Source organism: Orcinus orca, chromosome 13 (assembly GCF_937001465.1).
Source record: "Orcinus orca chromosome 13, mOrcOrc1.1, whole genome shotgun sequence".
Taxonomy (NCBI): domain Eukaryota; kingdom Metazoa; phylum Chordata; class Mammalia; order Artiodactyla; family Delphinidae; genus Orcinus; species Orcinus orca.
In genome coordinates, this window is record NC_064571.1 from 13,249,010 (window position 1) to 13,273,800 (window position 24,791).

General features: G+C 43.0%; 1 protein-coding gene across 3 annotated transcripts in view; it reads right to left on the bottom strand.

Moving 5' to 3' along the window:
- Window positions 1-7,328: 7,328 nt before the first annotated feature.
- The window catches only part of RMND5A (required for meiotic nuclear division 5 homolog A), a 61,108-nt gene continuing 43,645 nt past the window's right edge, over window positions 7,329-24,791 (bottom strand). The window contains exons 5-9 of one of the 3 annotated variants that reach the window (XM_004286652.4): window positions 19,179-19,345; window positions 18,327-18,492; window positions 15,205-15,307; window positions 13,058-13,212; window positions 7,329-11,785 (exon numbers count right to left, since the gene is read on the bottom strand). In XM_004286652.4, the coding sequence (XP_004286700.1) occupies window positions 11,722-11,785; window positions 13,058-13,212; window positions 15,205-15,307; window positions 18,327-18,492; window positions 19,179-19,345 (655 nt within the window). In that variant the 3' untranslated portion in view covers window positions 7,329-11,721. Of the gene's footprint in view, window positions 11,786-13,057; window positions 13,213-15,204; window positions 15,308-15,531; window positions 16,118-18,326; window positions 18,493-19,178; window positions 19,346-24,791 lie in introns of those variants that run through there. The other 2 variants (XM_033418064.2, XM_033418065.2) reach the window with 2 other exon arrangements.

The window sequence follows — 24,791 nt, forward strand, 5'->3', positions numbered from 1 at the left end:
CTCTTTTTTTATTACTTGGCTGCATCGGGTCTTAGTTGCGGCACGTGAGATCTTCGTTGTGGCATGCAGGATCTTTCGTTGCGGCGTGTGGGCTTCTCTCTAGTTGCAGCACGCGGGCTCTAGAGCGCGCGGGTTCAGTAGTTGTGGTGCACAGGCTTAGCTGCCCCACGGCATGCGGGATGTTAGTTCTCCGACCAGGGATCGAACCCACATCCCCTGCATTGGAAGGCGGATTCTTAACCACTGGACCACCAGGGAAGTCCTATGGCAAACTTACAATAGCAAAATCTCATTCCATTTTTGGTTGTGCCATCACTTAACTATGACTTGACATTTAATTGTTTTCCATTTTCCACTACTATAATAACAAACACTACTAAAATGCTGCACACATCGTTAGGAGGAATACCTACAATTATTGGGTCACTGCCCACTTTCACCTTGGACCCCCCCCCCCATTTTCACATCAATTGAAATGGATTCCTCTCTTGTTGTATCATCTTCCTTCCTTTTGTGCTTTCTTGGCAGCAGAAGAGCTGATACTCCTCTCATAATAAATCACAAAATCTTCATTTCTGTTGTTCAGGTAAAATATACATACTGAAAAGTGCACAAGTCGTTAAGCATACAGCTCCAAGTCGTTATTAAGTGAACACTCGCATAGCCAGCACCAGGGCAGAAATAGAACTTTCCTTGCCCCCCAGAAACTGCCTTCCACAGCCTTAACTTTTAAAAACAGTCTACTTTTTTAAAAAAAATATAGAACTTTATGACAGAATTAAGGGTAATGAAATGTCAGTTTTTTTAAAGGTTTTTAAATTTATTTATTTATTTATTTATGGCTGTGTTGGGTCTTCGTTTCTGTGCGAGGGCTTTCTCTAGTTGTGGCAAGCGGGGGCCACTCTTCATTGCGGTGCGCGGGCCTCTCACTATCGCGGCGTCTCTTGTTGCGGAGCACAGGCTCCAGACGCGCGGGCTCAGCAGTTGTAGCTCACGGGCCCAGTTGCTCCGCGGCATGTGGGATCTTCCCAGACCAGGGCTCGAACCCGTGTCCCCTGCATTGGCAGGCAGACCCTCAACCACTGCACCACCAGGGAAGCCCCAGTCTACTTTTAGAGAACAAAATTCTGAAGAGAAAGTATCCCGAGTGTGGGAAAGCAGAAATGAAAGCTGAGAAAGTTCCTTTGAGACAAAATCTGGTTCTTGACCCCTCCTCCTGAACATATCAAGCTAACCAGACCAGGGTTGTGGGGGGGGGCACCCCAGGGACTGAGGCCCAGCTTGGAGCGGGTGCCAGGCTCTGGGCCGTCTCTGGGTTCCCTGAAAGAGGTGAGGAGAGAAGCATCCCACAAAGGGCACTCCTCTCCTCACGGCAGAAACTTGTAAGGATGGCTGTCCTCATGTGACTAACTTGAGAGGATGGCCGTGGAGTACCAATGTCAGAGAATCTGAGCCAGGGCGAAGGGACAGGAAAAGAGCTCCAACCTGCAGCTCAGGTGTACGGGAAGCCATACTAGGGAGGCTCCAGAGAGGGTTAAATATAATACTTACTGATTTTTTTTTTCATACCCCCTACAAAAGGGTTTCACTTACCACAAATAATATGGTAAACAACATTTTGGAGATTAAAAACATCAACATAGGAAAAAGCATTCATTAGAGTTGGCCCTCGAGACCAGGAAGAAAATAGAATGCCAGTCTGCAGACCACGAGGCCTAAAGCATGCTAGGGGTGGGCTGCGAATCTAGGCTCGGGGCTCTCCGGAGACCACAGACATCCAGCCTGCTAGTTCTACACCTGCAGTTCAAAGCCGAAGGCCTCAGGTCCAACAGTCGTATTTTGCTTGCCAATCTCTAGCCTGAAGCTCTGGGTTTACAAGTTCTCCTATGTGAAAGATGCCCACAACACGTTTGGACCCTGAAAAACAGGAACTAGAGAAATGACTTCTGTACTAGGCAGTACACTTGTTTATCAGCCGGCCAGAATCCAGCCTCAGTGCGGTTCATTAAACAAACATGCGTTCTCTTAACAAAATGTATCCTATTTGTGGAAGAAAAAAACAGAGAAACTGGTCGTTTCTTTCTCCAGCTTTTAAACTGTTTTTAAGAGAGCCCATCATACGCTTGGAAATCCCCCATGACTCTTCAACAACAAGTGGCTCAGGGAAAGGCTCTCTCTTTTTTTTTTAACCAGCAAGAAGCTGCCCCTCCCTTCTGCCCTGCGCCTGTATACAAATCCTTCCTGCACACGATTTTACAACAGGTAGGGACAGGAGCTTCTTAACCTGCTCCGAAAAGCAGGTTTGAGCAGCGCCTCTCCACCAAAGGGAGCTGCAGGAGGCCATGATAACCTGAGATTAGGTTACATGTAGAGGCTCTGAAAGCAGCTTCATGGCTCTGCTACTTATTAACTGTGTGTTCTCCAGCAAATGACAATGTCTCAATACCTCAGTTTCCCCACTTGTAAAATGAGGGTAACAATCGTCCCTATCTCAAAACGTTCTTGGCAAGAACACACACGTTTATATGTATCTTCCAAGTGCCTAGAACAGGTCCTGGAACATAGTAACAAATGTATACTGAAAAAATGAACTTGTACTGAATTTCTCAAAACTACTGTTGTACCAATTACACTCTGAATGCAGCCACTCGTGTCTGATTCTTCCAATTTCTATTGCAAAAAGGGGTACACAATAGTCATTCCTGATGGATCCACGGGCTAGTACACCCAAGGATCTCCACCCCTGTGTGCGGAAGACAGCCCTTCATGCAAATCTCACAAGAGCTCAGTCCCAGATGGACGTGGCCTCTGCACGGTGTGATGTGAAGCTCCCTTCAGCCTGGCATCCTGAGTGCCACCGCCCTCCCTGTGCTGGTGGGGGCTGTGCCTGTCCACTACACAGGAGAGTAGAACAGTTGGCTGAAGCCAGCAGAGTGGGAAAATGATATGCCCGACCGTTGGTCATCTCAGCAACTACTGAAGGCCCCATCCCTGCAGGCCTATCTCACCTTCGCATGCCAGTTACAAATTCCCCTTTTCTGCTCTCTCTGAGCTGGCTGTGACCCGCATATGTCATCAGTCTTATGTTTCATTGACTTAACGAAATGATAGCTACCGGTTACTCAGCACTCACCGTGGGCCATTTAAGTCCTCATCAAAGCCATGAGGTAGGAACTTTTATTCTACTTTACAGGTGAGTAAACTAAGGCATAGATAGGAAGCTTCTACCACTCGCCCAAGATTCTACAACTAGAATCTGGTGGGATCGGGATTTGAACTCAGGTCTAATCCCATAGCCCAAACTCTTAACTGCTTTGCTAGATTGAATATTTTACAGTCTGTTTTTAATTTTAAAATTAGGCAAATACAGGCAAACCTCAGAAATGTTATGGGTTCGGTTCTAGACCACTGCAACAAAGCAAGTATCACAATAAAGTAAATCACTCGAATTTTCTGGTTTCCCAGTGCATATAAAAGTTACGTTTATACTATACTGTAGTCTGTTAAGTGTACAGTAGCTTTATGTCTAAACAAATGCACATACCTTAATTGTAAAAACTTTATTGCTAAAAAGTATTAACCATCATCTGAGCCTTCAGCAAGTCGTAGCAGTAACATCATAGATTACTGATCACAAACCACCGTAACACATAAAATAGTGAAAAAGTTTGAAATATTGCTAGCGTTACCAAAGTGTGACAGAGACATGAAGTAAGCAAATGTTGTTGGAAAAACAGCACCAGTAGATTTGCTCAACGCAGAGTTGTCACAAACCTTCAATTTGTAAAAAACACTGTCTCTGTGAAGCACAATAAACTGAAGTGCAATAAAACAAGGTCTGCCTGTAGAGCACTTAAAAATTCTCTAAAAGTCTAAAAGCATCTCAAAACCAAATGTACTTTTTTTTACCTATGCAGCCCAAGGTAGAAAACAAAGGTCACCACCTGCTCTGAAATTCAACAAATGGGAAGAATGTTCTAGAACAAGAGTAGAACAGGGGTTCTGTCGGAAGTTAGGGCGAGGTTGCTGCTTCTGAATACCACCAGGGGCCAAGAAATGCAGCTCCAGGAGACGTAGTGTCAGTGAAAAGCACTGATAGCTAACTCCTCATTTGTCCAGTATCTCAGGGCAGGTGAAAGCATTGACTACTGGTGCTGATGACTTAATTCCATTCTGTGACTCAAATTTCACCTGTTTCCTGGCTGAAATACATGGTTAAGGGTGGCAGAGACTGCAGGTTGCCTTCCTAACAACCATTCTCCCCTTCTTCCTTACCAACAGAACTTTCATTTTATTACAGGTGGCGATGTGCCAGGCTCAAAGACTACATTTCCCAGACTTCCTTGCAGCCAAACGTGGCTAGTCAGTCACTGCGTAGAGCTTCCAGGAAAGACTTCAAGGGGCTAACTCAGCTGGAAGCCTGTTCTTTCCCCACTCCTCTCCTCCTCCTTCCTGCCTGGAACACAGATATGATCAGAGGTGAAACTGAGGCCACACGTCAAGGCTGTGGAGCAGAATGACAGGAGCCTGGGTCCCCTGATAGCGTGACGTCACCACACATACCCCAGACTGCCTGCAGCACACATGGTGCTAAATGATACGCAGTAGCACAGACACGGACCCTCAGCCCAGATTTCCAGAACCACCTGTCAAAGCTTTCACGACAATGTAATAATTTCCTGTGAAATTCCTCTGTAGGGCTGACTAGCTCCCTAATCTAAAATAACTAAAAGCAATAGTCTTGTGTTGAATGAAAGGAAACCTAAAATGCATTTCTAACCTGATCAAAAGGGGAAAGCTCCCGAAACAGTCTTGAACGCTAACAAATAACGTGTTTCCTTTTAAGGTACATCTTTGCTTCAGAGGGGAAAGGACACCAAAGACCGTCATTTGAAGGGCAGCACTTGCTCTGTGGCTGAATGCAGTATTCAAACGGAGTAAAAAGACCAGTCCCGGGCTTCCCTGGTGGCGCAGTGGTTGAGAGTCCGCCTGCCGATGCAGGGGACACGGGTTCGTGCCCCGGTCCGGGAAGATCCCACATGCCGCGGAGCGGCTGGGCCCGTGAGCCATGGCCGCTGAGCCTGCGCGTCCGGAGCCTGTGCTCCGCAACGGGAGAGGCTACGACAGTGAGAGGCCCGCGTACCACAAAAAAAAAAAAAAAAAGACCAGTCCCAACGGGAGACTGGCATATCATTACACAACCCCCATAGTGTAGGGGACCAGTATACGTAAGCAGAGTGTGGAGAAGTTAGAAACTCACCTAGAAACTGGGGACAATAGAAAGAAATGGGAATATCTTCTAGAATACCAGAGCAAGGAGTCCCATCGCTTTGAGAGACAAGAACGCTTCAATGCCTCTATATATTACAAAAGATTCTGGAGCACTGTGTGTGACAAAAGCATCACCTTGCTGCATTTTCATCACACTTCTCTCAGATCACCCTCACTGAGAGTAGAGACCAAGTCTGTCTTGTTCACCACTCTCCTCCCGGAACCTAGAGTGCTCAAGAGAAACTCACTCTCAGCTTCATTACCTACTGTACTGGCCTCCCAGGGTCTAAACTCCTCCTCTCCCCAACCACCTTTCAGACCACTGTGGCCAGAGTGGACCTTAAAGACACACAAATCAGGAAATTTCCTGGCGGTCCAGTGGTTAGGACTTCACGCTTTCACTGCCGAGGGCGCGGGTTCGATCCCTGGTTAGGGAACTAAGATTCCCGCAAGCTGCGGGGTGCAGCCAACGCCCCCCCCCCAACACACACATAAATCATTACATCTCTCCTTTCTCTTCTCTCCCATCATCCTCCAGTAGCTAGGTCACTGGTGGGAATTAACCTCACTACAGGGTCTTTGTACTTTTCTACTTTTCTGCACCTACCAGCAGTCCATAAGCTCCTGAAGGCCCAGGAACTTGCTTCCTCCCAGTGCCTGGCGCTTAAAAAAAAAATTCCATGTTGAATGACTGAAGATGTCATTCCATGATATGTTAAATACTTTCTGCATGTAACAGGCACACAACTGCTTAAGTTACTAATGGATTCTATCGCACAAGCCAGTATTTAGCTTGAAGCACTTTGCACTTTCCTAAGCTGGAAGGAAGCATAGCTAAGGAGGTACAAAATTCCCTGACACACGTGAGCCCTTGCTTAGGCAGTGCTTCTAATGTTCAGAATTATTACATTTGCTAGCATGGAAGGCTCACGGGAGCGTAACACCCCGCTGCAAGGAAAAGGTTTTTGGAAAAAGAAAAAATACTTTCTATCATACATATTGACAGGAGATTTCAGTGAAGCTTTGTGGATGGATCATTACACTATCGTCCCTTAATGCAAGGCTGGCTGGCTTGCCTAACCCCCCATCCATCTATCCATCCATCCATGCACGCACGCATCCATTCATGCTGGACCTCGCGGCTTCTTGGCCCTCAGCCTTGAAAGCGCAGAATCCTGACCACTGGACCGCCAGGGAATTCCCAACGCAAGGCTTTTTTACACAGTGGATCCCGACCCATTAGAGAGTCATGAAATCAATTGTTTTGACGAGCATTAACCAAATAATAAAAAGTATCAGAGCGCACCGCACATAAGCATTAAATATATAGTTCTGATGAGTCTCTCTCTCTGAGAAAATACACAGAAGCAGCACAAACAGATCCTTGGTCTCTACCACCTTAGTGTGTCACGGTGATGACGAGACCATTCGTCCTCTGTTCCTCCTTGGCAAAGCTTGGTGTTCACGCCCCACTCCACCAGCAGCCTGGGCAGAGCTGTTTCCGGGCCCCTCTTCCCGGTCACACACTATTCACTTGGTCAGAGGGTCCCAGGCAACCACAGGATGAGTATGAGGGGCAGGAACCTGTAAGCATTAACCCGATTCCCCCCTCAGAAACTGGGGACAGTGCCCAGCCACCTCCTCTTCTCACAGTGCCGGTGGCCCAGAAACAGGATGAGATGGTGACAAAGATATCTGCTCAAATTCTTTACATGCAGACCCTCAGCAAATACAGACAGCGATGTTCTCTTACCTCCATACTCCCTCCGTCCTACCTCTGGCACCTGTCACATTTATACAGACTGGTTCCACAAAACACTTTTCAAATGTGCATTTCTTTTTAATTTTTAAAAATATACACAGGAGAAGCCATGTGTTTTACATAGGAATACACACATTAACAAAGCATTTCTTATAGTTTTCCAAAACTCTATTATAGCAGTCTGAAATTTATAAATTAAATATATCAGAACCTTTTAAGTTAAAATGATATCCCTGAAACTACTGGATATGCTAGACTTTTCTCAAGATCAAATGAACAGAGAATGTGAATATGGTTTGTGTTAAATAAGGTTTATTGTTAGCTTTATTGCCTATAGTCTATAAGATGCAACTTTATTGTGCCTTTGCAAACAGGATACATTTCTTAAAAAAACTGATCAAAATTTTCCATACATATAGCTCTATATGATAGATTACAGTGCAACACTATTGTTACATAATTATAGAAATACTATAGAACCCAAGAGCACAGGGTAAGCAAAAGAAATACAATCCTGAGCCATCTGAACAAGATGATTTGATGAATCCTTTTAGTATAAGTCTAGAAAACATGGAGGAGGGCAAAAAAATACATGCACACTGCAGTCAGGAGCAAAATACATTAAATACCTGTTCCTTGCTAGACACAGGTGGGGGTAATGGTGAATTTCAGACACATGCACACTCATTCACGCTCCCATTTTCTTCTCTTAGCTTCCCTCCCATCCCCGATACATTCACTCCCACCCCTTCCCCAAAGAAAAGATCAGGCACTAAGTCCTCGTGAGCCCCACATCTGCCTTGCTGGAGAACATTAAAATAAGAGTGTAGGTCATCACCCATAACGTGAAACAAAGCATGTGCTATAAGCCAGTTCCAGCTGCTTCTGCCTCTTTGGAAGTAAGTGAAGCATATGCTCACTACAGTATCAAACTGTAGAGGGAAATGTCTTGAAAACGAAACTGTTTTCTCTCCCTACGTCTTGAAGTAGAATCAACAGCGGAAAAACTCGCCCTAAAACTAATTGCCTCATCTGCTATTAAAATACATTTGTCATTCCATTTTTGGTATCTATTTAATTATCGTTAAGAACAGTTCATGAAGTTTGTACCTGCTTATGGTAAACACCATTGTGCCACATAAAACCTGCCACAGCTGGACAGGCTTACGAAGCACCAAACCTTCTGTTGTGTTCCTTGCTAACATCCCCCCAAGACCAGAGCATTCTAGTGTTACCAAAGACAATGTACGAAGAGTTAAGTAATTAAAGGTATTTGGTTTGTGTCTTCACCTTACACATCCTAGTGATGAAATTAACCGAACATGCCTCCATGCCTTCCCTGAAAATAACCTGAGTCAGCTGACTAAGTAGACTGGCCAGCCTGACTGTCAATCCACTTAATCAGAGGTTGAGCTGGAAAACCAGAGGGCTAATGTCTACCAGCAGCTTGTCTTGTGCAGATAAACCAAAGTTCCTGGTTTTTGCAGTATCTACTGTCCCAAAGGCTGAAACCACCGAGGTGGAAAATAACTCACAGCGTAAAATATACTGAACTTAAACTGCATAACCTGTGGGACTACCTGGAGAGAAAAAAGGATCCTCATTCCCCCACAAAATGTGGCGTGGGGTTTAGTGTCTCTGTATACATCAGCTGCTACACAAAAGTCAAAACAAAAGATTTACTTCATAATCTCCTTAGTTTCAATCAAAGGCTCATTCACCCACAAAATACTCACACACCCTATGAATATGAGGTGGCTCTTTTCTTCAAAATTTTAAAAATCAAGAGGCACCAATACCCGTTCATTTATGTATTAGAAGTATCTTATGATCACCACTAAAGCAACAGAAATGGCATTTGTGATGATCACACAAAGGAGAAAAAAAGATCAAAAGACAACCTTAGCCACTGCACTTCAGATGGTACTTGAAAGCACAGATGCTCTAAATCAGAATCTAAGAATCTGATAAGGTTTTACTGGTTTAGCATAGTCCCATGGCCTCTGTCCATGACTGGTAAATGGAAATGGTTTCCTAAAGAAATTTAAGAAACCACTCTGAAATTCTGTTTTCAATGGACGTAACTAGTCTGACTGTAAAAACATTGGCTCTTTTTCACGACCTTTTGCAGGAGGAAGCAGAGAGCGACGAAGCGCATCCTCCCGCACTGCTGACTGACGGCCTCAGTAATGACATGGTCCTGACACCATTGGTGAAGGTGTTTCTAGAGCAGAAAGGACAGCACGTTGTATTTCAGCATCTTTGGTTAAGGTCTGGCCTCTTCAAATCCACCTCTCTCCTTCACATTTAGTCACCAGTGAATTTGAAGTCCATGCATTTAATTAAAGAAGGTTAGAAGACATCATTTGCACGTTAAATTGTCAGATCAATAGAGTTTCAAATTTTTGGCCCTAACCCTGCCCAGTGGGACCACAAGGACCTCGCACAGGAAGCTGTAAAATCCAATGCTTCCATTAAAGCATATTCTTTCTAAAGTTTCATGAGCTGCACAGAAAACTGTCAGCAGGATTTCCAACACGGGGAGAGGGACAAAGCAGAGCTCTCTCCTGATTTTCTCCTTGAAACTGGCCTGAGCCAGCTGTGTGAAGTGTCTGGCCGCCAATAGACATTTACCACCAGCCTCTGGAGCAATGTCTGTATTGTCCCAACCTTATGTAAAGCCTAAATGTTGTGCAGGTATTTGAGGTGGAAAGGTGAGAGTAAGTTGTAACTAAAACTAAAACTACATCTGGCCTAGTGAGAAAAAGGTAAAAAAAAAAAAAAAAGACACTCTGGGTTTCATTCAAAGGAAAAAATACATAATAAAGCAATTTTACATCCTCGGCCAGAGTGTCGCCTGGAGTTCTCTACCTTCTCCTAGAGTCCAAGGAGCTTCTCTCTGCTCCCTTCCTTCACTGTGTTAGTGGACAGAGGGTGCCAACAGGAAAGCCATGAGGCTGAGCCGGAGGCTGGGCACGGCAAGCGGCTCGACAGGCCAATCGATCCCTGGCTAAGCCCCCCAGCACACAGTACCTCCTGCCATCAGCCTGATCACACACAGCAATCAAGCAGTACCCCTTTCCTTTACAAACAAATCCCCGTTCCCTCAGGTGAACATTTCAGGATACACCAGCCAGGCTAGGATACACTACAGCAAATGCTGCCCGTTTCCAATTAACTTAGCACCAAATCTGGGATCTCCCTCCCCCGCAAACGAAGTCAATCTGCAGTTTAAAATGTGAAGCGTCACGTTTCTCTTTGCTTCTGTGTTTTCTTCTTTCTTCATTTTCTCATGAAAGTTTTCCTCTATTGGTATTCGGTTCCATGTCAGACGACACAGAGTTGCAAAGTATTTGGTGATTTCCATATGACGTCCTTCTCAAAATGAAGTAACTTCATGGGTTTAAGTCAGAATTATGTCCACAGAAGTCTTTTCCACGTAGTTCAGCATCCAGAGAAAGACTCTTACGCATGGCTATTTCTGGACAGTGCATTAAATGAAGATACCTCACAAGAGAAAAGATCATTATCTGTATCCATGAGAATAATATACAGATTCACAGTCAGTGAGATGATATGCTTTGCAGAAGAGAGGCATTGAACAGTATACTATTCAAATATAAAAACAGCAATGAACATATTCTGCACTACAGAAAATCTGTTAGCTTCTAAGTTTAAGGGTTGAAAGTGATGAGTCTGGTAACTGCATTTTAGGACCGGAACATGCTTCTTCCCCTCCAGATACACAATGTTTGATGCTGGTGCACATATATATATACACACACACATATATATATATATACATACACGCAACACTGTGCCTGCAATGATATACAAACGCAATATAAACAGCCAAGTCCTGAAAGCAGATTTGACAGAAGAGGGCTACCAAGACCAAGAGAGCAAATATCAACTTAAGAACACTTCTAACGTCACAATTTTGTTTTATTGAACACTCTTTTAAAACAAGCACCTCTTGGCAATAAAAGCAAAGAAACAATAGTACTGCTTCCACTCTGTTCTAGTGGAAGACTGCTCACACCAACCTGCTAATAAACTGGTGATGGAATTTTATAACAGGCAGCCTGCTGGGGCTACAAGCAGACCTCAGATGCAGGTCTGCTGACTACTTGGTGAGAGCTGAAGCAGAGGAAAACATCAAAAAACAAATTTGGAATCTATCACAGCTCTCTTCCTTAAGCAAAATAACCCCTGCAAATTAGTTTCATAACCATAATTCAGTTTTTCAAACTTTTTCTGAAGAATTTTCATTTAATTATGTACACATAACAGGAAATAAAACTTTTTCACAAACATTCTCAAGGCTTACAGTTATCAGGAGAATGACAAAAGTAAAAGCAGGAGAGATATTAAACACATGGCAGGAAGGTAAATTTCTGTTTCTGCTCTTAAAAAGTAAAAAAATCACCATATAATTAAGTACAAAAACCTGCATTGAATGACAACTGCTGGTGTATTTACTTGATCAGAAATGAAGACCAAGAATATAATAAAGCCCTATGATAATATTCATCTGGAGCACTCCCCTCAGTGTGTACACACTAAAATGTTGGCAAAGTTTCCGGAGCATTAGCTTATATAAACATGGGAGTCCTTGGTTAGCTGCATTAAATGGAACGTTCTCTCGATTCAGTTTCACTTACAAATTGCAAACTAAAGTTATTTCTTCAGAAAAATATCTGTTTGGCATCCCCTGGACTTTGTTCCATTGGACAATATGGACATTTTAATCTAAAGACAAGAAAGAAAACATTAAATCAAGGAACAGGATCAGTACTGAGCATTCAATTTTTATCTAGTTATAGAGTCTTTAGCAATTACACACACACACACACACACACACACGTCTGTTTTTTGCTTTGAGGATTAACTGTGCTTTCCCTTAATGTAACAGCCAAGCTTTGAAGGGTCACAAAGAAACACCATCCAAGCCAGACGCTAAACTCCAAGGCTCTTCTTCAGTGGAAATCAGTGAAAACTATTTTGAAAACAAAGACAACTGTTCTGAAAATTGCTTTCGGGGTTTCAGAAGTAAATCCAATTTTTCTTCTCCAAGGTTTAGCTTATACCTATCTCAAAATGACTTTCAGAGGCACTGGTGTCACAATCCACTCACATGCAGCAACCCTGATGCCAGCTGCTAAGCCTACAAGGCATGCAGCCTACCCAGAGCCGCCTACGTGCCCTGGCGTGGCACACAATACCCTGCAGTGGCACGTGAAACCAGCATGGTCTGAACCAAGACCAAGCTCTGGCTTCAAGTCACCACCTACCTGCACTCCCAGGGTTTCTGGGAAGAACATGAACTGCTCCAGGGCCTTCTCTTAAAAGAAAGACTTCACCATAATGGGTCTGAAATGAACTCCAATGAGAAATTTTCTAGCTGCCTTAGCTAGAAATAGGGTTTTGAGACTGTATTTTTAAGTTTGGGTTCATTATGTATAGAAATTATAAATGTATATACCTGTTGAATTACAATTCTACAAATTTATAAATCACATATAGATACGGTAATTCACTTTATAGTAACAAAAGTTAAATGTTCATCATCAGGGAGCCGGTTAAATAAATCATCACATTTCCATATGACAGAATAATCTACAGCTTTAAAAAAGAACGAGGGCTCTTTCTACACCAGAAAAAAATCTCCAAGATGTATCACTAAGTGAAAAAAAGCAAAGTTCAGAACAGTGTATAGTATGCTACCATTTGTGTAAAAGGGAGGGGAAGGGCTGGGATGACAATGTACCACCCACCCAAAAAGTTAACAGTTAAAGATCACGGTTATAAATCTAATCAATAAATTCACGAACAAAGACTAATAAAGCCTGAGAAAAGATACCACCCACTAAACTAAATAAGTAGTTAAGAAATCTATTTCTTTCTAAATTCTAGCTACATTTATTTATCCTTGTTACTTATCTTCCCACTAAGTTCCAAAAGAGTATTTGTTTCTCTTTTGTTTTTTTTTTTTTACTGACACTGAAAAAGTCAGACACTTACTTGCTACCATTAAACATTTTATTCAGGGCATCTCTTGATATAATGTGACCACAGACCAATTTCATGGGTGGATTGTTATCTGTGGTTTGCTGACGAAGAATAGGACAGGCAAATATTGAGTGATACCAGCACTTTTTACCAAGGTCCACTTCAATCTGTTTTTAAAAAAAGGTAAAAGGCTCAAGTTATATTACAGAAAACCATCCACATGTCAGTACGTACTCTGCAGCAAAGAACATTTATCAAACCTACTCATCTGAAGGTAACTTTTTACAGCACTCTTCTAAACTAACCAAAGATGGACAGTCTTTGGGATTCAAAGTATTACCTCACAATTCTAAATTATTTTTAACACTACGTATCAAACCAAATTCTGCTGCCTGAGAGCAAGAGTCAAAGGCAAGGCAACACTCTAGAAGTCAAATGCTCTTGAAAATCCATCAGCAAATATCGAAGAGTAAACCCGCGAGACTCCTGACTGTTTTTACAGCACCCTTAGCTAGGTGATACAATTCAGCGTGATAATTCCTTTAAAGGCAGACTAAACATTGTTTACTGCTGTGTGGGCTTCAGATCCAGATCTTTTCCATGTTTTATGTGTAACTGTCCAGAGAAACTACCTGAAACAAGGGCTTTAAATTAAAGTTCAGCAGGAGAATTCACAACCCATCCATCTGAGCTCACAGCACTTGTATCAGCTCTCTCTCTTTGCAGTGAACAAAACAAAAGCTATGAAACCACCTTAGCATAGTGGTTAGCACAGCACAGAGGCTCCACAAACATGAGTTCTTACTGTTTTCTTTCCTTTTAAACCTAAAATGGCTGTAGCAACATAATAGTCTATTGCTCAGATTCTTTCAAGAAAGGTGGCAAAGTGTAACAATAATCCTGAGAAAAAATGACCAGATCATCCCCCCCCACCGCCCTCCCCGCAACTGTTTTATCACCCTGACACACAGGCTTTGGGTGAATTCAGATTTCAGTGTGCTTTGCTCTAGTGCGCAAGTGTCAAAGATACTGACAATACACCTGGGAAACTGCCAGGTTCTTGCAGGCACCTGCCTCAGCAAAGCGAGTGAAGACTCAAGTTCGTTTCACTTGCTCAGATGAGCAGCAGCCATGCAGGGTCCTGCTCGTGTCCCGACCACGCTCAGGACTGGCAGTGCACCTGCGCCTTTAATCAGGACAGATCTCTGAGAAGCTGGGGCAACCAACCGACAGTTACCAGCTGGAAGAACAGGGTAATTGCAGATAAACCTGCGCACAGGGGTGGCAGAAAAAAAGCAAAAAGCCAAATGCATATTTTGGCCCTTTAGGATCTGTGACCAAGTCAAGACAGGAATGGTAATTCCCGTCAAAGTTTCAGTGCCTACTGTCAGAGGCCTGATGGAAACATACACACACGATGACCTTTGTTACTGCTCCATGTCATAACTACTACGGCAACAAAACCTGACTACCTACTATGTGTCCTATATTATTCTAAGCATCCCTCTGTTACCTCCAGCCTTTAATAGCCCCATAAAGAAAAGGACGGTCCCCATTTCAGAGACGGACAAACTACTGGTTTGAGAAGTTACAGAGCTGGCAAGTGACTGGAGCAGATATTTAAAACCATGGCCCAGTCCATGACAACGGTGGACACACAGCACGGGAGGGCCACTGATGACCGCAGATGTCACTGCGACGACCTTTAACAGCTATACACTTATTTTAATTGGTATTAGAAAAATATAACCAGCACAAGCCCATGATCTCATAAATATCAATGTTCCAGACAAAACTAAATCAAGTGGACTCCCTGCTTTCATATTTTAAAAAGCTCACAGTACGAGTGGTTTAGCACCTGCACTTAGAACATACCACACGCTACAGTATATCCACCCTCCCCACTTCTGATGCTTTCCTTCATTAGCTGTCACTGCCACTCTAAGTCAAAATGGCAAGAAAGATCTTCCAGCGCCTCCAAAATGTACTAGCTCCCCACTTCTACTGTTTAGTCATGTCTACATACACATAAAAGATCCCCTGTCAAAAGGCTACAGTAATGTTCCCTGACTAAAAGGCAAGACAGGCATTTAAAATCCTTAACATCCACGTTCTTCTAATGACAGGAGAGGTAATAACTAACAGAAAATGGCACTCACAGGTAATTCATCTTTCTGGTTCCAAACTCCAGTGCACTGCCTCTGTTCGATCACAGCTTTGATATTAATTAAAGCTGGCAGTGCCACACAACCTGCTGAGAAACTGGGAAGGCAGAAGAGGAAATGTTAATGCCAGGCCAGGTGTCAGAAAGCTTGGTCCTAGGAAACGTCAACTCCTCCAGACTCCGTGCTATGTGCAGAGGACCCTGGCCATTGGATTCAAAGCATTACAAAGCCCCCTATTTTGCGTGCGTGCACGCACACACACAGTCTTAGTTTACAAAACCACCAGATTTAATAAGCTCTGCCTACCAGTCATTAATGGCATTCTTTTTTTTTAAAATTATTTTATTTTATTTTATTTTTGGCTGCATTGGGTCTTTGTTGCTGTGCGTGGGCTTTCTCTAGTTGGGGCGAACAGGGGCTACTCTTCATTGCAGTGGCTGGGCTTCTCACTGCAGCGGCTTCTCTTGTTGCGGAGCACGGGCTCTAGGCACGCAGGCTTCAGTAGTTGTGGCACGTGGGCTTCAGTAGTTGTGGCACGTGGGCTTCAGTAGTTGTGGCTCGCGAGCTCTAGAGTGCAGGCTCAGTAGTTGTGGTGCACAGGCTTAGTTGCTCCGCGGCGTGTGGCATCTTCCTGGACCAGGGCTTGGACCTGTGTCCCCTGCGTTGGCAGGCAGATTCTCAACTACTGTGCCACCAGGGAAGTCCATTAATGGCATTCTTAACATTAATGACACTCTGAAACATTTTCTTTCACAGTTCCTTCCAGACCCAGATCACCCCTGTACAGGGCAGAAGCACCTTTCTCATCTAGAAGTGCTGGCGGTCAGCTCTCCACTGAGTCCCCTTCAGGACTGTCCTCATTTGGAGAAAGCGACCTGACCAGGGACACGTTCGATGACTGCTCCACCTGAGGATACAAAAGTTGCACCAATTTGGGACAACTCCACAGGCCACTGCAGCTCCAGAGCTCCGCAGGGGTGGACTGAGGCCTCTGGTGAGACTGGATCACAGTCCAGCTTCTCCCTCTGCCTGACCCTGCTTCTTTCATTCCCCACAGGAGCTGATCCCAGCACACTTCCTGCATGTGAGTCTCCGCTCATTTCAGAGTCTGTCCCAGAGAACCAGACCTGCAGCCCCACCACACCTTACAGTTAACTGCACGAGTCTGTCTCCTCCGTTCAGGTGGAGCCCCTGTGGAATGCAGGCTGCGCCTTATTCATCTTTGTGTCCCACACAATGCCTGGCACGTAGCAGGGATTCAAAACACTGGAGGAGCCAAATAAATAGAAGAGCTAAAAAGGTTCTTTTTTTTTTTTTTGGTTGCACAGCAAGGCACATGTAGGATCTTAGCTCCCCGACCAGGGATCGAACCTGCGCCCCCTGCAGTGGAAGCAGAGTCCTAACCACTGGACCGCCAGGGAAGTCCCCAAAAAGTTATTTCTTAAAACTGGTTCTTAAGCCTTTTGGATCTCAGGACCCCTTTACCGGCTTAAACATTAAGGATCTCAAAGAGCATTTAATTTTGTGGGTTATACCTATCATTATTTATTGTATTAGAAATTAAAACTGAGAATTAAAATATTGATTAATTCACTTAAAAATAAAAAACATGTTATAAATAACAGTCTCACAAAAAATAACTGTATTTTCCAAACCAAAAATAAACCTGTGAGAAGAGCAGCATTGTTTTACGTTTTTACAAATCTTTCTAATGTCTGGCTTAACAGAAGACAGCTGGATTCTTACGACTTCCTCTGCATTCAATCTGTTGCAATGTATTCTTTTGGTTGAAGTAAGTGAAAGAAATCTAGCCTCGCACAGATGTGTAGCACTTACACCACCTTTTCAGGTAACCGTGGATAGTCTTCTTTAATGCCACACCAAAATTCAACAAATAGTAGTTTTGTTTTGTTTTGAATTTAGCTGCCCCGGGTCTTTGGTTGCAGCACGCGGGATCTTCAGTTGTAGCATGTGGAATCTTTAGTTGTGGCATGCGGGATCTAGTTCCCTGACCAGGGATTGAACCCAGCCCCCGCTCCCCCCGCTGCATTGGGAGCATGGAGTCTTAACCGCTGGACCACCAGGGAAGTCCCAACAAGTACTAGTTTTTTTAAATGTTAGTTGGAAAGTGGAATGTGAATCCTTGCCATTGTACTTTTCGTACCCTGCTCCACTAAAACCCAATGGTCTCAGACTCTGAATGAATCTTTTACTCATGCATGATTTTGTGAGATCTTACTGATCTTCCAAGTGTTAGCACATTTCATTATGTAATATCAAAAAATTCAAATTCATTATTATTACCACCAATCTCATCAGAAATGTCTTTAAGCATTGGGGAACTGTCAAGCTTACAGTGGTCGGTTCAAGTTTTCCCAACTTTCTATTTTAGCTTACAATCTTGAATTTTACCACTGGAGCAAAAGATACCACCAGTTGCTTTCCCTGATGCGACAAGCTTACTTCATTCATCTGAATAAATATCTCCTAAAAACCTGAGTCTGAGTAACTACAGTCTGTCTTCTAAGATGTAAAAGTAAAAACTGTGTTCAAGTGAAAACTGTGTTCCAGGAAAAAAGCAACTAGTTTTTAGCTCATAACTCAAACATTATACAGATGCTTTTTCTTGAGACAATCATCATACTGTCTCATGATTTGGCATGAGCTGAAGTGTTTTATCTGAGCTTCCTATTTGGGCACACAGAATGTTAAAAAGATGTATATTCAAAGGTCGAAATTTAATAAAGTGAGTGACATCTAACGTTTTGTCAAGAACAGTCTTAAGTAAAATTAAAATATCTGCAAGTGTGTGGTGGATGAGGAATACAGCCAGTCCTTGTGGGGTTTGGGACCACTGCCCCGATCTGTGCTAAGGCTGGAGCAGTTTACCCCACAACGTGAACACAGTGGAAAAGGCTCTCAGAGACCCCCCAAAGGATCACAGACCACACTTAGAACTAGGTCACTGCCAATTGTGACGATCTCTTGAAATACCAACTGTACTCTTCTTCAGAAAGACACATGTTCTCTCAGCTTTAAACGTCAAGAACAAGACAACAAATTAAGCAGAACTAACCAATGCAACGCAGATTTCAATAACAGGACAATTTCCATACCTGACACTGAGCGGGGACTCCACGGAGAGCCCCAGGAGGGCACAGGCATCCCGTGTAAAGATGTCACAGATGTCAGCCCACTGGTTTGCGTCAAGCAGGTGAACATATGGTGAGTTCTCAATCCCTTGTCTCAGGTACACGAGGCTTCCCATCAAAACCTGAATGTCTAAACAAAAGCAGAAGCAATTTGGAGGTGTGATGATCACACCTGAAACAGAGCTGTCAGGCAATACATTGAAAAAGGCAAGAATTCCCCCAGCTGACATGGCATAAAATAACTTACTGACAATGTCTTTTAAAATTCTGGTACTTAAGCTTGGTTTCTATTAAAGAAACAGCACAGAGAAAAAGAAGAAGAAAAGGGACGCACTAAATACTGAACTTATAATTTATACACAGCATAGTATAATTACCATTATCTACAGAAGTAATAATAATGTCATAAATGGGGTCATCACATATCTTTGGCTGTAAAACTAGTCAGTCCCTCTACACTGACACCTGGGAGTAACTGCTGCTGCCCTGTTGCACCTTCAGACACTCTGTCGTGGCCATAACAGCAGTACGGTGGGGGGATGCAAGGGCATACTTTACGTTTTCTCTGTCTCCTCTTAGGTTAATGTAGAATCCCCCAAAATGCAATGTCTCTCTCTGACTTTTCAACTAAGAGGCTTTAATGCTTTACTTTTGTTCTAGAGCCAGCCAAGAAGCTTTGTTTAGTAAGTGATTTATCATCTACAATTGTTTCAGTTTATTAGCAAATGTGTATTAGATCTAGTTAAGATAAACTTAAATTCCAGTGGCGGCCATGGTCCTGTTCCAACCATTAAAAACAGCTGACGCTAGACTCACCTTTTTGATGATTCAGGGCAAATGGCTGAAAATTTTTCGCATATTGTAATGCCTCTCGTTGATTTGTAGTTCCACCCATTAACAAGCTAATAAAATAGAGCCTGTGTAGCTTAAATTCCAAGGAGCTGTTCTGGGCTATGAGCATTTCTCGGTTTGATACCGCCCATCTAAAGAAAAAGCAAAAAAGATTTTTTTTTTTTCAAAAAAGATTTTTAACAGTAATTAAGAGCACGAGCATGTGTGTTAAAAATGGTTTCAAACACCTAACACCAAAAAATGGGTTTAGTCTGCCATCTCGTGGAAGTCAGTGGTAACATCAAGCCCTAGGCCCAGAGACTTTCGTAAAGAAAGTAAACAAACTATACCTAAAGATGCTTTGCAGCCAGTGAAAGAAAGAAAACATATTAAGTTAGATGACAATTACATATTTAATAAGGTTTAACACCAAGACAAGACTGTCTCTGACATATCTGGAACTGTACCAGGCCACACTATGAAGCAGGTGTCAGCCATGAGATTGACTACTGACTGCCTAGATCCACTACTCTTTTCCTGTTAAACTGGCATGTTATAAATGAAACACAAGATGCTGAAGGGGAACATCTATGTTTAAACTTTCACTGGTGCAAGATCTGGTGCCATACGTGCTTTGAGATTAAAAACAGTAATCATAAGTATTTACCCTCAAGATGCTTTCAGTCTAATCAGGCAGATAAAGCTGTGTAAGTAACATACAGTGTCAACACACAGCACCAAAAAGATTTGTACAAACAGTGCTAATGAGGGAAAGAACAACATGCAGTTTTGAATCATCCAAAGTACAGTGACGCAGGCCTCTAGAGTACAAACAGTTGGGGCTTCCCTGGTGGCGCAGTGGTTGAGAGTCCGCCTGCCGATGCAGGGGACACGGGTTCGTGCCCCAGTCTGGGAAGATCCCACATGCCGCGGAGCGGCTGGGCCCGTGAGCCATGGCCGCTGAGCCTGCGCGTCCGGAGCCTGTGCTCCGCAACGGGAGAGGCCGCAGCAGTGAGAGGCCCGCGTACCGCAAAAAAAAAAAAAAATTAAAAAATAATAATAATAGAGTACAAACAGTTGGAATAACCTTGAGCTGGGACTACCAGTTAAAGGTGCACTAAAGCAGAAAAGCATTATCAGACAGCTGCTAAAATCAGATCTGCAAGCAAGTGGTAAGAAACACTGCTTCACTTCTTTAAACATATTAAGATGTAGAAGGTGTCAGTATCATTCTTCTTTAATCTGATCTTTAGTTGGACAAATATTCCCCACCTAACCCGATTCACTAAGGACCCTCAGAATCTGAACTACTGGGTACAAATATAAACACTGAGTTACTCCACAAACTACAAGAGTAAAATGCTTCAAGTTATTCATAATGAATCAGTTGACTGGGATTAGATTTCATGAAGCAGCACTGTCACTGGATCCTGTCCTTCCCAAAAAGGTCTGCACATGCATATGAATATTCGAATCAACTTGTTGATACATCCACGTCTTAGAGTCAAATCATGAAGCTTCTCCGACCTCAAAATCAATGTGATTTTTAAAAATAATAATCACTTGGGCCTTGGAAATATTTGCTTAAATTTATTTAAGTAAGTCTTGCATCCTTACGTGGCACTAAGATTAATGCAGTCTGGCTGCAGCACCAAGTCTGGAGACTTGGTGACACCAACCAGGTACCTCCAGCAGCTCTCTTTTATGAATGCCCAACACCAGCCGCCAGTACCAAAAGTACTGTGCATTTGCCCGTCTCCAGTCTGTCAGGTACCTTCCTGACTTCCAGGTCCAAGCAAGCATATTTAAATCAGATCACTTACCAAAGTTTTTCCTACTCCATTCTAACTCATAAAAACATGAGTTATGTTTTCCTACTACCAAGTAAAGAAAGGCAGTGAGCCTTTTCTTTTTTCAGTTTCTGATAATGAGGTATATATCCAAGCGTTTGCAAGAGTCAAAGAAGGGAACAGAGAGTAACTACAAACTTTAGTAAATGATGAAGACCAACAGAAAAGGGCAAAGTCCTTAAGTGGGCAACTCACAAAGGAGGAAAAACTCTATTTTTATAGGCAAATGTTCACGATGCAATGTTAAAGGGGAGGAAAAGTTGTGATATATAGGAAAAAAAAAATTCTACTCGCCAAAATTTTTAACAGGAATGACTCTAGGAAAGTTGGATTCACACATCAACTGCTACAGTGTGGATTATGACTCACTGGAATAGGGCACCAGCTATTAGAGCAGCACCAGGGGGCTAAAAACACCCAGGAGGACACAGCGATGAACAGCAGCTAATAGCAGTCCAGATGACACTGATTTTTAAGATAGAAGAATTTGGGCTTCCCTGGTGGCGCAGTGGTTGAGAGTCCGCCTGCGGATGCAGGGGACACGGGTTTGTGCCCTGGTCCGGGAAGATCCCACATGCCGCAGAGCGGCTGGGCCCGTGAGCCATGGCCGCTGAGCCTGCGCTCCGCAACGGGAGAGGCCCGCGTACCGCAAAAAAAAAAAAAAAAAAAAAAAAAAAAGGAGTTTTCTATAATGAACATATATTACTATTTTATACTTAACTTTTTTAACTAATGTAAAACTAAACAAAATTTCTTAACTTTCTTTTTTCATCAAAGAGCTAACGGTAATTGCAAATTACTTTTGTTAAAAGTAATTCAGGCTATGAATTAGAAATTCAGGCTTTTCAAGCTATAAATATATATACCTCATTTTTAAACTTGGAGAGGCATTTAGACAATGTAATTCCTAATTTACACCTTGAATTTATTTTGACACACTTTCAAATTTTGCTATAGACAGGGCTACAAAATAATCAGGAAAAACTAGCATTGCTAATTGCTGTCCCCCTACAATATTCTTAGAAAAGTAGATACCGATTACAAAAAAGAGCTGCAGAGAGAGTGTAGGGAGAATGCAAAACCTAAATTCATAGAATACAAGTTTTCCGTGTTTCTTAAGGGTCATGTTTCTTGTCATTCTATTCTGAAACACTGTATTATCTTCATTTAACTTCTGAATAGTATATTGAGCTTAAATCTCACAAGGCCAGGGATTAGAATAAACATTTCTAAGTTTCTCCCTCTCTGGCAAAATGCCATTTTCTAAGCTAAGGCTGATCTACCCCATTTTTAGCCCCGCAGACACGTAAAAGCACATTTAAGCGTTAGGGTGAAACGCTTGCTGATGCGGCCTCTCCCTCATCCCCAGGATTGTACCCGGGCCCCCATGTTTGTATTTTCTTGACCCTAATTCCTGGGCCACGGTTAACCAGCCAGGTGAGTATAGGTTTAACACTCTGTTGCCTCCTAACGAGAGAGTTCATCTATGTTGATATCCTTCATGGTCACTTCGTGGTCCTACATCTCTAGTTGCGTAAGTTCTTGATGGGGTTGTCTCTCTGGACAATCATCGTTAACACCTGCCTTACCTAATCTTTGGAATCTGGGTACGAATTTCACAGCAGCTTTCTTATCCACGCTAGCAGCCTCCCTAGACAGTTTAACGTTAGTCGATTCACGATGATTTCTGAAATGCTGAAACCATCCTTTACTGGCAGTAAAGTCCTTCCTCAATCTCCTTTTTAAACTGTTTTCTTTCAATGAGGCAACTAATAACGAAAGCACTTTGGCCTGAATGTTAGCCAAACTGATGGGAGGTGTGTTTTGGTTTGTTTTGTTTGTTTTTACAAACAAAGTAGAAGTAAATGCGCCATCATTTAAATCACAAGCAGCTTTCTGTTCCCGGTGCGATTTAAATTAAAAGGTGTTGAAGCGACTTCAACCTTGGTTTTTACATTCACAGGACTTTTCAATATGCAGGGTACCATAGCTTCATGTAGGCCTAGGCCTTGTCCTAGCTTCACTTTGCTGTCATCATTTTCAAATCTTCCTCAATGCATTCAGTTTCACTTCTAGCAATTCATCTTTGTTGACCAAGTTCCTCTTTCAATGATCCATTTCTGTAATGTGTCATGCAGGCTGATCAGCAGAGGCAAGGAAGCAATACAACCACACCTTTGCTGTCTGAGGGCGAAATGAATTGCACTGTGACCAATCACCAACAGACGGAAAAAGCAGTGAGGTGACCCGTCATGATCACGATGCACATGTGTTATTATGTATCTGTGGACTGAAGAGCTGGCAGAGAAGTTTTCATTTTATGCAATTACTCACAATACTTCACGGTGACTGAAACCTGAACTGTGTTGTTGGGGAATTGGTGTTATTTAACTAAACTGTGGTAAATGAAATTTGGGCACACTGGAATCGTGCAGAGAGAACTGTCCATCGGTTCAATAGAGAAAAGAAATAGGAGAGGAAAAACATAAGGCTCTCAGAGGCAGGAGGTTACTTTATAAAGGCAAAGACAGCCCAGAGTGATACAATGGAGAAAGCAGCTTGGGAACGGGGCCTGTCATCACCGAGATCTCTGCCCCTCCACTCTTGTTTCTAAGAGGGAAGGCTGGAAAACCAAGAGGTTGATGCCGACAGGCAGCACAGGGAAGGTGAAGAACACGGTGGCTGGCCAACAGGGTAAATTAGAGGCATCTGCCATGTGGTATAAAGAATTAAAGGAGGAAAATAAGAGGCCTCTTCAGAACAGAATGGAGGCAGAGAGAGGTGCAGGCCAAGAAAAACATGCAAACAGATTCAGACAACCTGAGGTAGCGATATGCATCACCAGCAACAGTGATGTGTCCAGGTGAATGAAAGCTGGTCCAGATAGAGGACTTGTTCCTTCTATGAAATTAGAGGCCATGGTCCTACCTCCCAGTGCAGGTGCTAGTTACATTTTTAAAATAGTACAATCAAACAAATTGAGTAGCTGAGAACGGAATTGAAAAATTCAAGGCCCAGGCTCAATGACCATATTTTCTACAAGTTCCCTACTCATCTCTCCATCCACAGAACTCGAGAGGTTCTTTATTTGAACCTCTCCCAGCTCTTCACACACAATCTACTTGGTAGGACAGTTTCTGGCCTCTTAAAGCAGGGGCTCTGCCTTGCTCAGCTCGGTGCCCCTTCTACTCTGCATGGGGTACAGTGATAGAGGGCACAGGTTAATAGAGCCAAACATGCATGGCCCTTTAAATCCTGGCTCTGTGGGGTGAATCGGGGCAGTCTGTCACTTAATGCTCTCAAGTCTGTTTCCTTACTGTAAAGCGGGGGCAACTCAGAGGGTTATGGGCATTAAATGAGGGGGCTCGTAGAAGCACTGAGCCGGGAGACTGGCACAGACAATAATAAGCTACTTAACATGTGTTTACTGAGGGAATAGGCTTAACGTTCTCCAAAGTCATTAGTAAGAAAATTACATTTAAAAGAGTTACTTGGGCATTTCCATGTAATACTCACTGCTGCTTTGATTTTTATAGAACCAACTCTGTGGGAATCAGCATGTACCAGTTAATCCCCTTCAAAATTTTTTGAAGGCGTCTTCGCTAGAAGTTCACACTGAATATTGGACTGTGTGATTCACTGAGCAGGAATAAGGGGTAGAACAGACCTTAATTAACCTGATAACAACAAATCCAAAACCAACAAAGCACACGGGACTGCAAAAGCACAAAACTACACTCGACACCAA